Below are 14690 nucleotides of genomic sequence, written 5' to 3'. Positions count from 1 at the left end.
TGATGAGTTTGGGACTCCATAACAAGTACTACAGAAGCCAGACTCATCATGCAAAGCAACAGTGGAGAAATAGAAACTGAAATGCATTTCCTCTTGTACCATGCAAAATGGAGAAATGTAATCTTGCCTGTTAATTTCCATTTTCTTATGCTCTGCTAGACCTGTTCTGATGTGCGAGTCTATGCCACTCTGCCAGTGGATGGAGACAGAGGACTACAACTTTTCAGTAGCATCATCATTGTAATATGGCCATAAATGCTTCAGACATAGGAATAGCAAGTTCTAAGGAGTAACCCTTCTACATAAATGTCCAGGACCCACCGGCCTGAAGTGATATGGGTCCCCTCCTGGTTAATCAGTTATAGATGACTGCCAACTGGAACTACCCAGGGTTGCCAGGTGGAAAATTTTTTTCTAGCCCAATCCAGCCCAAAAAACAGCCCAAAACCCGCCCAAACACAAACCCCGCCCCTGACACCCCCACCCCCGCGTCATCACCCCCGCCTCCCCCGTCACCGGCCCCGCCTCCCCGTCATCGGCCCGCCCAAAACGTCACTAACCCCGCCCAAAAACGTCACTAACCCCGCCCCCCGCGGCCGAAAAAGGCAAAAAGCCGCCCAAAAAACCGCCCTGAAGCCCAAAAAGCAGCCCAAAAAACCGCAACCCGCTGCGGGCAAAAATTTCCCGCGGCGGGTCGCGGAAAACCGCCTAATTGGGCAGTAAAACCGCCCACCTGGCAACACTGGAACTACCCCAGATGTGATCTGCTGTACTTCACTGGATTGGCTGAGGGGGAACAGAAACTCCAGAACCATTTGATCTTGAAAAGGCTGGGCAAGATACCTGTTTGCCTGTAATGAAAACTGCTTTCCCAGCTTGTTATCTAGATTGTAAGCTCTTTGAGCAGGGACTGTCTTTTTAGTGTATGGTATACAGCGCTGCATATGCCTTGTAGCGCTATAGAAATGATAAATAGTAGTAGTATTCCATGGAGTCAAGAAGGTGAATTAGTCCTGCTGGAGGAGTGACTCTTGCTCTCAGGGAGTTTCTAGGGCTGAGTCTCACCAATTCCTTCACCACCTTTTCTAGATCCTCTGTGAATAACAGCTTTCGTTTGATGGAGATTTGCTAAGACAGGCCTTGGAAGCTATATTTAGAAATCAGTTCTTGCAGTGAGATTTGCTTATCAGGGCATGGAACGTTGGAACTCCTTGCTGAAGTCAATTAGGGGTCAGTGTCATTACTTAATGTTCCATAAAATGTGTGGATACTGATCTCCCTGTTTAGTCAATTTTGGTTACTCTTTTATGCTACTGAATCTTTGTTTTCATTGTTATATTGTTCTTTCTTTCTTTTTTTATTGCAACGTATTATGTATTCTGTAAGGTATGATTTAATTGTATTGTTAGCCACATTGAACTCAGGTTATTGGGACAATATGGGATATAAATGTCATAAATAAATATTTGCTACCTAGTTACACAACCACAACAATTTGCATGCTGTACCAGAAAGGCCATCAAATGAGAGGAGATCTGGATAAGATCATACATCGCATCTGTAAAAAAAGGCTACTAAGGATTCCAATTGTGTAACCTCCAGACTCTCTGGGACCTACTGTATCCATCATACCAGACCACAGAACTCTCACAAAGAGATTCTTGAATGGCCAAAGCAGAAAAAGAAAACACCTGCTTTAAAAAGAACTTCAATCTTCTTATCCTGCAAATCCTTATATACAGCTATCCTTCCACAGAAATGGTCACCTTGAGAGCAATACTGTAACAGGGCACCTACAATCAGGCACCCAGAAGGTGTGTGGTTGTCATGATGGTGACTATTTTCCTTGTCTGTGCTCACCTTGCCCTCTGGTGGCCAGAACCGGTGGCTGTTATGTACTATCACACATTCCAGACTTCAGCCAAGTCCGGTCCGGATCTTCCGGGCTGCCAGACTTGCTTTTCTTGTTTGTGCCTGAACAGCACCTGTAGCTGCCTTGTGATTCCTGCTGCTGATGGGCTTTATTAACCACCTGGAAACTTCTGTGTTTGCCTTTGCATCGTCTAAGGCCCCTGGTATGTTGGTGTGCTTTGTTGCACTTCTGGTTATTCTGTTTCTTGTCTGAAATCCTTGCTTGGTTCTAGTTTAGTCTTTGTGTAGTTAGCTTGTACTTTGTTGCTTGTTTTCTAGTCTTGTTTGTATTTCCTTGTCTGGTCCCTGGTTAGTCTGGGTGTAGGTTAGCTGTTAGCTTTTTCTGCTAGTTCCCTCCTTAGTGGCTGCCTTGGCAGCTTTCAGTCCTTACTGTTTCCTGCCTTTGTACCCTTTTCAGTGGCTGCCTGGCAGCTTTCAGTTCTTGTCCTTTAGCCTGTCCACTTCCTGCCTAGTGTTGTATTGTCTGTCTGCGAGTCCTAGCCCAGTATTGTGTTGCTTCCAATGTATATTCCTTTCCCCTCTGACCCTCAGTCCCTGTTCAGCCTAGTTGGTATCCAGTTCCTACCCTGTCCTGTAAGTCCTGCTGGCCGCCTGCACCCAGGGGCTCAACTCCTGGGGAACGGCGGTCAAGCGCAGGTGAAGTCTAGTTGTTCCTGCTCTGCCTGTTCCAGCTTGTTTGCCTCAGCTGCAACTCTAGTCTGGGGTTCCAGTCCTGTTCTGCCTTGTCTCTGGTTTGGGGGTGGTTTTGCCTGCCACTGCCGCTCCACAGCAGTGGTCCAAGGGCTCACAAAGCTCACGAATCTAGTTTCTGCCTTGAGAACCTAACAGTGGTAGCAGACTATTCTATAAAGGAAAGTATGTGGTTAATTTCTTTTATGTCTACACATATAACATGCATGCAGGGCCGCCGAGAGCTGGAGCCGGGCCCGGGACAATGCCGCCCCCAGGGGCCCCCCACCCGAGGTCGCCACCCACCCGAGATCGCCAGGCCCCCCTCCACCCGCTATCGGGCTGGGCCCTCTGAACTAACCGTAAGCCTCCTTTCACTTCGCAGCAAGCAGCGGCAGGGCAGACCTCTCCTCCTGCCTTCCGTGCCCCGCCCTCGCAGACGTTACATCAGGCGAGGGCGGGACATGGAAGGAAGGAGTGGCATGACCTGCTGCTGCTTGCTGCGAAGTGAAAGGAGGCTTAAGGTTAGTTCTGGGAGTGACGGAGGGCGGGCCAGGAGGCCAAGGCCCCGGGACTTTTGTCCCCCCTGTCCCCCCCTCTCGGCAGCCCTGCATGCATGTAAATGTCTGCATCTATTTTATAGAATTGCCTTGCTTGTGAGCAGAGACCTGAGCATCCACTCTCATGCTCTTAAAAAGCATCTTCCTATATTCTCCCTGAAGAGAGTTAATCTTGTTCTTGGTACTGATCCATTTGAGACCACCACTGGGAGCCTTCCACTCATCTTGCATCATGTTCTTCATTGTTTTATGGAGGGGAAAGGCTTTGAAGGGCTTCCTGACAACTTCCAGGACAGGATCTTCCTCGGGAACCTACTCTACTTGATCATTGGATATGATATGTATAAGGAAGAAATGACTTTGGCAATAAGAGTAACCAGCTTTTTGTTTTAAGGAGAGCTTTGTCATGCATGAATCCTCACAGTCTATGGAGGACAGCTCATCTTCCACACTTTCTAGGGGAAGCAAGGCTTCCATGTCTTTACCTACCACAAAGCCCAATGGAGAACCCAGAGAAGAGGGGCCTTCAGGCCAATCTAAACCCTTCCTGAACAATATGGGCCATGTGAAAGCCAAGTCTAATGAGGAGTAAGATAGGGAGACCCTTTAGGTCCCCAGAATCTTCATCGCCCACCTGAAGCCACTACGTTGCCCAGAAGGTCTAGTACACAGTTAAAACATCCCCTGGGCTGGGGGAGAGGAGGAAGGCTCTACTGAGTTACCTATGGTACTTCCTGCACAAGGAGTAGCCCCACTGAAAAGGAAAGAACAAGGCCTGGAAAAATGCTAGAAGGACCACTTGACTCCTCTGACATAGCAGCAATTCCCACTGGCATGTACTGTGCTGCTGAAACTTCTTACAGATAGCATTGAGGTGGAGTAAGGGTATTACATCTAACTACATATATCAGTGATCTTCAGATCCTATCTCGTATAGCTATGTGGTTTAACTTATGACACCAAAAAGGCTGAATATTGCTAACTATCCATATAGCAGTGGTGCTCACATATATTCAGTACCACTGCTATGGATAACAACACTCAAGATATCTACAATATACAAACCCCACAGCTGGCCTTTAAAAAAACCAAACAAAAAATAACCATGGGATTTATATATTCTATTTATTTGTTTTGATATACTGCCCTTTCTACATAGTTAATAAAAGTGGTTTACATCACTGCTCCAGTTTAAAGAATCCCAATTTTAAAAAATAAAATTTTAAATAATTAAAAAGCACAACAGCTTAAAAGAACCCAAATTACAAAACAACCTAGTCCATGCAGAATTAGCTACAAATATAGCTACATTTAAAAAAAAAAGACCACCAGAGCAAATCAAGTGTCTGAGAAGACCAACATGAAAAAATGTCTTAATGCCCTTCTAGTCTCACCTTAGAAACTAGTAGTATTGCAAGATGATTATTGTATTGTGATTGCAAAACACATCCACAAGTATAAGGAATCAACTGCTGAGAAAAGTAAAATGGTACATAAGTACATAAGTATTGCCATACTGGGAAAGACCAAAGGTCCATCAAGCCCAGCATCCTGTTTCCAACAGTGGCCAATCCAGGTCACAGATACCCGGCAAGATCCCAAAAATGTACAAAACATTTTATACTGCTTATCCTAGAAATAGTGGATTTTCCCCAAGTCCATTTAATAACGGTCTATGGACTTTTCCTTTAGGAAGCTGTCCAAACCTTTTTTAAACTCCGCTAAGCTCTGCCACATTCTCTAGCAACGAATTCCAGAGTTTAATTACACGTTGAGTGAAGAAACATTTTCTCCAATTCGTTTTAAATTTACTACATTGTAGCTTCATCGCATGCCCCCTAGTCCATTTATATGGACCCTTTATATGGTAGAACCATATAAAGGGCCCTGTTTACTAAGCTGTGCTGTACTCAACTATGGAACGCACTGCCAAAAGCTGTAAAAACTATTCATAATCATCTTAATTTCAGGAAATCACTCAAGACCAGCTTATTCGGAAAGGCCTATCCCAAGGATTCAACATACGTCCCTACATCCTGCAACAGAGCAAATTAATGGACCATTTTGGACACTCTTAACCTTCCCTCCTTTTCCCCTGTATACCCTGTTCTTTTGATGCTCCCTGATCACTACACTATATTGTATTTGTATATTTACTTGATTGGCGATTGCCTCTATGATTTGATATAAACCACATTGAGCCTGCAAATCGGTGGGAAAATGTGGGGTACAAATATGATAAATAAATAAACATCTGTTCACTGGAGACTCACATTGCTCTAGATTTAGCTTAAGGTAATATTCTGAAACCCAAGAAACAATAGGAGGCCAGTATAGTTAAGTCAGGATCCCTGGGACCTGTGTATATAATCAAATTAATGTCATCCACATATAGACATACACCAATACCTAAAGACTGGGCCAAAAGTGTAAGTGGACTTAGGTGATAACAAGGAAATCTGGGGAACATCACAGGGTAGATAACAGGTAATGGAGCTCTCAGAATTGAAGGAAACATAAAATGAATGGTCTGCAAGAGAGGAACTGAACATAGTATAAACAAAAGGGTCAACAGTCAAAGCGATTTAACTAGCCAGAAATGGCTCCTGGTTGGTTAAATCACTTTTGCAGGACAATCCACTGATATTCAGCGGCACTTAGTTAAGTGCCGCTGAATATCAGTGGATTGTCCTGCAAAAGTGTTGTTGAATACCACCACAAACCACTAAACTAAGAGCCAATTATTTTATGGGCAGTCCAGAGCTGAGTCGGCACTTACACAGTTGTCCCAATATTCAGCACTTAACTGCCTAACTTACGTGGCCAAATTGGACCACATAAAAGTCAGTATTATCTTTACATGGTGTTGCTTAGGCGGTTAAGTGCTGAATATTGCACTTAACCGCATAAGAGATAGCCAGCTGTATAAACCTGGATATTCAATGGTCCAGCATTGAATATCTGGGGCTAATTCTGCCTGCAAAGGTTAGCGGCAGGCTGAATATTGACCAGAATAAATGTAACTACCATGAGAGTTATTACGCTAGAGGCTTTGTGAATCCCTGGGTGGACAAAAGTAAACCTAAGAAAGAAAAGAGATTTAGATGAAAAAGGAAAGACTGTAATTGAAAAGTTGTCTTGTAGGCATGGAGATTGCAGAATACTTGATCATATGTTATATTTGCTTTGGTTTAATAATAAAACTGAATGCACTAAAAGAAAACCTAGTCAAAAAGGTGTCATTTGCAAGAACATCAAGTAAATCATCAGCTGGAGGAGTGGCATTGTGGTTAGTGGTTAGAACACCAGGCTTGACATCTAGGAGTTTCTGGTTCAAATACCACTACTGCTCCTTGTGATCTTAGACAAGTCACTTCATCCTCCATTGCCTCAGGTACAAAAAATAATTAGATTGTAAGCCCTCCAGGGACAGGAAAATATCTAGTACACTTGAATGTAACTCACTTTAAGCTACTACTGAAAAAAAAAATGTGAGCAAAATCCAAATCAGTCATCTGATCAAAATACTCCCATATCTATATCTTTTTTTTTTTTCACAAGAATGTATCCTTGTCTAGTCTTCATGCCAAATAAATAGTAGCACCAATCATCCACCAATAAAGTGAAGTTACTCACCTATAGTGGGCCATATGGAGGGACATTTTTCAAAAGAACATTCAAGTCAGAATTGGGATGTCCTGCTCATAACGTCCAAAAACAATGTGCATCTCACAGACATTTTTGAACAGGAAGAAAGTTGGGGTTTCCCATTAAAAAATACATGAGAACATCCAAAATGAACAGCCTTTTTCCAAAATAAAACGTACAAATTAGGAATGCCAAAAATCCAGGGACAAGGATATTTGTCTGGCAGCATTTGTATGAGGTCACACAGACGTCCCTGCAGAGCTGAGGAGCAGCCTAGTGGTCAGTGCAGTGGACTTTAATCCAGAGCACTCAGGTTCATATTCCATTGCAACTCTGTTATTTTAAATGGTGAGCCTTCCAGAGACAGGAACACACCTACTGTACCTGAATATGCACCACCTCAATAGCCCTCAGCCTTGCATAATATTTAATATTTAGGTACAGTAGGTATATCTCTGGCTCTGGAGGGCTCAAAATTTAAAGATAAAAGAAAAAGAGAGTTGAAGTGGGATTTGAACCTGGGTACACTGGGTTTTTTTTGTTTTTTTTTTTATTTTTTTTATTTATAATTATTCCATTTACATTTATGCAATTAACATAAATTCACACAAAGGAAAAATTTTCATACATATTATCATATCAAGAAAAATCTGTAACCATTAGTCCTCAAAATGTGGATCCAAGAAAGGAAATTCAAACTAAACCCCATTAATATAGAAATAAATTACTTCATATAATCAAGCAGACAGAGTAAGGCGTGTCGCTAGCCGGTTAAACACTTTGCTATCAAGGACTGCTGCTACATTGTTCCTTTAATACAATAAATTCTTTTAACTTCTCTGGTTCAAAAAAATATATAGTTTAACCTGAGTTTTTGAGCCAAGGAAGGGTGAATTAGTGTGGCGGAAATAAAGCTTGAAAATATTATTCCGATCTAGTTGTAGAGCGAAGGTGACCAGCAAAGTAGTTCTTTCAGTTATAGCCTCTAGTGAAGATTCTAGAAATTCTGTTAAGTTTAGTCCAGATTGGGGGTCAGGAGGCAATTCTTTCCCTCGTATTCCTGAAATATAAATTGCTTTAGTAATAGGTGGGTATCCCTCTAGAGGGATACCTAGTACTTCAGTGAAATACTTTTTAAGCATATCTATCGCTGGAATAAGAGGGGATTTAGGAAAATTGAGAAAACGTAAGTTATTCCCCCTAATCTGGTTTTCTAAATATTCCAATTTACGTTGTTGGAGGCTAGTGTCTTTTATCAATGCATTTGTCAAAGAGTTCACCGTTTTTAATTCTTTATCAAAAAACTCCATTTTTATAGATTGTTCTGCAACTTTCATTACCAAATCAGATTGTGATTTCTTTAAATCCGCAACTTCACCACACAAAATACCTGACATTTGTTGCAAGTTGGAATTCAGTCCTTGTATTGCATCCCATAGTGATTCCATTGTAACGGTACCAGGTTTCTTTAAAATTCCAAGACTTATGGAGGGTTCGTCAGGATTTCTTCCAGGCAGCAAAACTGTCTGAGCTGGCAAACTCACTGGCGTTGACGAGGCAGCGGGGTCTCCACACACAGCCGCTAGAGACCAACTTCCGGACTCAGCGTGCTGTTCACTCGCGCCCGTCATTCCTCTTCCAGGTCTTGAAGGGGCCGTTAACGAGGGAGGGCTCAAGGAAACTCCCTCAGCGCTCTGGTCTGTTTGCTCTCCCGGACCTCCCGAAGCGATCACTCCAACTCCCGGCGTCCGGAGTCCCGACTCCTCCAACGTCATCTGCCTCAAAAGAGGGGGTTCAACCTTGCCCGTGGAGGTAGGCACTCCAGATTTCCCCTTCCTCTTTCCCATAGCGGGTCCAAAGGATCGCAATCGAAGCAGTTTTCGGTGGATAGCAGGAGCTCTGTTCCGTGCATCTGCTCAGGCGGCCATCTTGGATCCATCCTTTTCCTGGGTACACTGGTTTACGGTCCACTACACTAACCACCAGGCTACACTTAAGACCTGCTTGCTACCGTGTCCAGAATGCCCATAATATCTGATGCTATCAGGGAGCCTAGTTTCCCTTTCCAGTGTCACTTTTAGGGGTGAGGGAGGGGGACAGTAACTAGTGGGGAATTCATGATCATGCCTTAATCCTTCCAGTGGTCATCTGGCCATTTAGGGCACCTTTTTGTGTCTTATTCATTAGAAAAACAGGTCTAAACCAAAACGTAGAAGTTTTCGCCCTAGACGTTTTGGTTTTGTTTCATTATGGCTATAAAACATTCAAGTGTTAGGCACACCCTGATCCTGCCTTCAAAATGCCCTCGACACGCCCTCTTATAATTTGGACGCACTGCAGATGAAATGCATAGACAGACATCTGCAAAACAGGTTTCGAAAATACCAATTTAGACATTTTGAGAAGAAATCTGTCCAAATGGTGGTTTATGACAATTTTTAGACGTTTTTCTCTTTCAAAAATGAGCCCCATAGTAACCTATGTAACTTTCAGGCTTATTTTCGAAAGTGATCGCCAGCAATCTTCCGACATAAATCGGGAAATGGCAGGCGATCTCTCAAAAGCGTTGAAATCGGTATAATTGAAAGCGGCTTTTTTGACACCATCGCCGCTTTCCCGTTGCTGCGCCGGCGAGAGTTCAAGGGGGCGTGTCGGCGGCGTAGTGAAGGCGGGGCATGGGCGTGGCTACCAGATGGCCGGCTTTCGCGGATAATGGGAAAAAAAAAGCGGCGTTCATCAGTATTTCGCCGGATTTACTTGGTCCTTTTATTTTCATGACCAAGCCTAAAAAAGGTGCCCCAACTGATCAGATGACTACCGGAGGGAATGGGGGATGACCTCCCCGTAGTCCCCCAGTGGTCACCAACCCCCTCCCACACTAAAATAATACAAATAAAAACCTTTTTTTACCAGCCTGTATGCCAGCCTCAAATGTCATACCCAGCTCCCTGACAGCAGTATGCAAGTCACTGGAGCAGGTTTTAATGGATGCAGTGCACTTCAGGCAGGCAGACCCAGGTCCATCCCCCCCCCCCCCCTACCTGTTAGCACCCAAGTGTAAGTGTTGAGCCCTCCAACCCCCCCCCCAAAAAAAAAACCCACTGTACCCACATGTAGGTGCCCCCCTTCACCCATAAGGGCTAAAGTAATGGTGTAGAGTTGTGGGGAGTGGGTTTGGGGGGGATTTGGGGGGCTCAGCACCCAAGGTAAGGGAGCTATGCACCTGGGAGCTATTTGTGTATTTTTTAAACATTTTTAGAAGTGACCTCTAGGGGACCGGTTGGTGTCCTGGCATGTCAGGGGGACCAGTGCACTACAATTGCTGGCTCCTCCCATGACCAAATGCCTTGGATTTCGCTGGGTTTGAGATGGCCGGTAGTTTTTTCCATTATCGCTGAAAAACAAAACCGGCGATCTCAAACCCGGCGAACTCTGGCATTTGGCCGGGCTAAACCGTATTATCGAAAAAAAAGATGGCCGGACATCTTTTTCGAAAATACAGTTCTGGCCAGCTGTTGTGCCGCCGCCAAAATAGATCGCCGGCGACCTATTTCGCCAGCGACGTTCGATTATGCCCCTCTTTGTAAGTCTAAGTGCTTTGAAAATGAGCCTCTTTGTCGTTTTGTGTATGTATTGTTTCTGTATTAGGGTAGGCACTCCAGACGGTGTGGATAGCAAGAGGAGGGATCCAGCAAAGCTTGAAGAATTATCCAGAAATTGGCAACTAAGACTTAAGGCTAAAAAATGCAGTGCACATGTGCTGCAAATATCCAAAGGAATGGTTTAATATAGGGGGTGAAGTACTTGTATGTACAAAAGAAGAGTGGGACTTGGGGGTGATCATATCTGTTGATCTTAAGGTGGTCAAACAGAAAGAAAAGATGACAGTCAAAGCTAGAAGGATACTCGGGTGCACAGGGAGAGAGGATTGGTCATCAAGAAATAAAGAGGTGATAGTACCCTTGTATAAGTCTTTGGTGAGGCCCCATTTAGAATACTGTGTGCAATTCTTGAGACTACACCTTCAAAAAAATATAAACAGGATGGAGTTGGTCCAGAGGGCGGCTATCCAATTGGTCCGTGTTCTCTGTCACAAAGCATATGGGGACGGACTTATAGACCTCAATATGTATACTCTGGAAGAAAGGTGGAAGAGAGGGGATATGATATGGATGTTAAAATATCTCCATGGCATTAATGTACAGGAGGTGAGTCTTTTTCAAATGAAGGAAAACTCCGGAATGAGAGGGCATAAGATGAAGTTAAGAGGTTACAGGCTCAGAAGTAATCTGAGGAAATATATTTTTTTACGGAAAGGGTGGTGGATGCATGTAATAGCCTCCCGGTGGAGATGGTGGAGACAAGGACTGTATCTGAATTCAAGAAAGCACGGGAAAGGCACGTGGGATCACTTAGGGAGAGGAGGAGATAGTAGATGCTGTGGATGGACAAACTGGATGGACCAATTTGGTCTTTATCTGCTGACATGTTTCTATGTTTCTCTATCTCTTTGGCTATCCTTTTCAGAGATCTCAATAGGTAAGTGCGAGATGGAGCATTCTTTTCTCCTTGTTCGCTGGCACTGTGCAAAGCAAAGGAGGGCAGGATTTAACTAGGCATCCTTATGATTAACAGGCAAACAGGTATGTGCAAGATGTTTTGTGAACACAAAATAGAAGGAAATCTTCTTTACATGGGTCTTTCTTCTATATTAATTCATTACCTTATCAAATACGTTTCTATACATCAGATAATTCTGCTCAGCATCCATAGTATCCATACCGTCAGCAGAACTCAATCGTTCGGTTTCTGTTTTTATATATTTCTGAATTTGGCCAAAAAAAATTTTGTCACGATCATTAAAAATAGGAGGAAGAACTTGATGTTTATTTAATCCAGGAGTAATGGAAGACATCATGGACGATCAACACTTTCATTTCTTATGCTGTCGAAGTCTAAAAGAAAAAGAGGGGTTGTTAAAACAGTGTAAACTATCTAAGACATAATTATGACCAAAAAACTCTCATTCTCCATCTTGCCATCCAGTTAAATTGATTGTTATGAATTTAACTGGAGGGGGTTCCTAGGTCCTCTCAACCACATTTTAAAATGACCTCATCAAAACAAATTATCTCAAAGTGGAGCACAGCTGGCAAGAGCCTCTTCATAAGAAATTATTGGCACATCTACAATGTTTTCCTTCTGAAACTTTCACAGCTGATTAGACATTTTTCTCTATAGTACACTGATAACTTCCAGTCTAAGTACTCTCAGAAATGTACTTGTCCTATTATCCTATTACTATTTGCAAAAGACTGGTTAATAGTATTTCACTTATAGTTGTGGGCAACAGTTTAGGCAGTTCTGATCAAACTATATGTTTAGATTAAACCCTAAGTGAACTGAAGCAGAGACAGCTTCTACTTGGTATGAAGTTTAAACTCATATCTTTCTGCAATTTTAATGCATAATTACTATTTATTTGCAATTTATTTTTACAGATTCAAACTTAGAAAATAATGACTATGGGAAAAGTTGGGATGCCATTTTATTCAGTGCTTTGTAACACATCTTTTGGTAGAGACAGCAGACTCCAAACGTCTCCTGTAGGCAGCTAAGAGTCTTCCTATTCTTACTTCTAGAAAAAAAACTATTTTCTACTCTGTCTTGCAGAGCTCTTGTAGCTCAGAAATATTCTTAGCTTGCCCTGCATGTCCTGCACGTTTGTGATTCTCCTACAGATTTACAATAATATTCAAGACTGGGAACCATGAAGGCCATTCTAAAACCATCATTCTTTCAAGGATATAAGGAAAGAGAGAGATGCTGAACACCATGGGGGGGGGGGGGGGGGGGGGGGGGGTAGTGAAGGAGAGAGATGCAGGACACTACCTTGGGGGGGGGGGGGTACATCTAAAGATTTGCCTAGGGCATCAGATACCCTTGGGCCAGCCCTGCTGATGAATACTCTCACCTGCAGTCCATTCGTATGTAAGCAGAGCTGTACTGTGGACCGGTGTACAACTACTTCAGTGTCAGCTTAACTTTTCAGCAGGTTGTTTACAGTGATCTGTGGGTTCTGCTTTGCAGATCTGACCAGTTTTCGGGCAGTTTCTGTTTATTAGTATTTCATATAACGCTTTAATTAATAGGACAAAGCAGTTTACAAAATAAAATACAACAATATATAAAAACGGGAAAGGAATGCCAGTAATAAATAGGAATGAACCAGTCATCCTTGGTTACAAGAGAGGGGGAAGGTGGGAGATAGAACTTTTGATCAGTAACCATAAAATAATGTGAAGTTGCAAAGGCCAATTTAATAAAAATATGTTTTCAACTATGGTTTTAAATTACAGAATGACACAGTAACCATTACCGCAGTAATACCGTGGTATTGGGGAATATATTTTAAATTATGCAGTACTACCGCGATTGTATCCTCACCTCCAACGTTCTGTGGCTGGCTGGTGCTGGCTTCCCTTTCCTCTCATTGATCCGCCCTCTGACGTCATTACGTTCAGACGCGAGGGCGGACCAATGGGAATTGTGTTACGAACCCAGGCATCCAGACAGAACGTTGGAGGTGCAAATTATTATATAGGATACCAAATAATTGTTATCCAACTAGCATTAAAACTAAAAAATCTCTGCCATGTCACTGTTATCCTCCTAGACCTTAATAAGGGAACAGAAAGAGGAGCATGATGAGATGCTCTAAGAACCCTAGATAGAGTTGGTGAAGGTGAAAATAGTAACAGAATTCAAAGAATGTTTGAATTAAGTACAGAGGATCCCTAGTGGTGGAGAAGTGAAGGGAAAAATCAGAGCTCAACTAGACCTATGGCACTGTATCAGGAATGAAACATACTATGACTGTGGTAGTGTCACGTCCCTTACCTCCGGTCCGGTGGGACGTCTCGGCTACCGGAAACGCCCGCCGTCATAGCGGAGCCAGAGCTCTCTTTGGCGGCACGGTGCTGAACCAACACTCCTCCAGCGACGCTGCACCCACGCCGATGTTGTCGCCCTTCCCTGGTGCCGGGAACGCCGCGGTCCTTCCGGCGCTCCGTTCCACGGTCTGCCCTGGGCCATGGCCACACCTCTTTGCTCCGCGGGGGTTGGCTCCCCACTCCCGTACTGCCATTGGTCCTTTGACTGCTCGGCTCCTCAGCTGGCCCCGGTTGACGTCAGACACCAGCACTATTTCAGGAAGACTCCTCCTCAGCTGCTTTGCTTCGGCTTCTAATCGGTAAGCGTTTCTCTGCTCTGTATTTGTTTGTATTTCTGGCTCCTGACCTTGCTAGTTCCTGGACTACTCTCTATTGCCTGCTGCCTGCCTGTATGACGCTGCCTGGACCTGGTCTACTCTCTATTGCCTGCTGCCTGCCTGTGACACGTTGCCCGAACTTGGTCTCCACTCTTGTCTGCTGCCTGCCTGTGACACATTGCCTGGACCAGGTCCACTCTCTCATCTGCTACCTACCCGTGAGCCGCGGCCTGTTCCTGGATCTGCTCCCTCTGCTCTCCATCAGCTAACCCCTCTTGGCAGCACCCGCTTCTGGTTTCTTAGTGTAAGTCCTGTCGTCCGCCCACACCTCTGGGCTCAACCCTGGGGAACGGCGGTCACCACAGGTGAACTTCGGTGTTGCTCGGCTGCCAAGCAGAATCCGGGTCCGAACCCCTCGCACCCGGCATCACTGCTCAGCACAGGAACTCACAAAGCTGACAGGAATGGAGTCGAGAGATTGTACTATTGCAAAAACCCCAGACTTCACTCCCTGAAGAGTAGAAACAGGAGGACAGTTGACAAGGACAAAACAAAGGGTGAAGAAGCTGGGTGGTAGTGGCTGGCTGTCACGCCCCAGAATCCAACTAGGC

At 44.0% G+C, this 14690-nt stretch overlaps 1 protein-coding gene across 1 annotated transcript in view; it reads right to left on the bottom strand.

Moving 5' to 3' along the window:
• The window catches only part of CLHC1 (clathrin heavy chain linker domain containing 1), a 115772-nt gene that overhangs the window by 94704 nt on the left and 6378 nt on the right, over positions 1-14690 (bottom strand). Inside the window, exon 2 of the mRNA XM_030196454.1 lies at positions 11533-11764. Coding sequence (XP_030052314.1) covers positions 11533-11727 — 195 coding nt within the window. The 5' untranslated portion in view covers positions 11728-11764. The remainder of the gene's footprint in view (positions 1-11532; positions 11765-14690) is intronic.

This window comes from Microcaecilia unicolor, chromosome 3, assembly GCF_901765095.1.
Source record: "Microcaecilia unicolor chromosome 3, aMicUni1.1, whole genome shotgun sequence".
Taxonomy (NCBI): Eukaryota; Metazoa; Chordata; class Amphibia; order Gymnophiona; family Siphonopidae; genus Microcaecilia; species Microcaecilia unicolor.
This window is presented reverse-complemented; position numbering and strand designations above follow the sequence as displayed.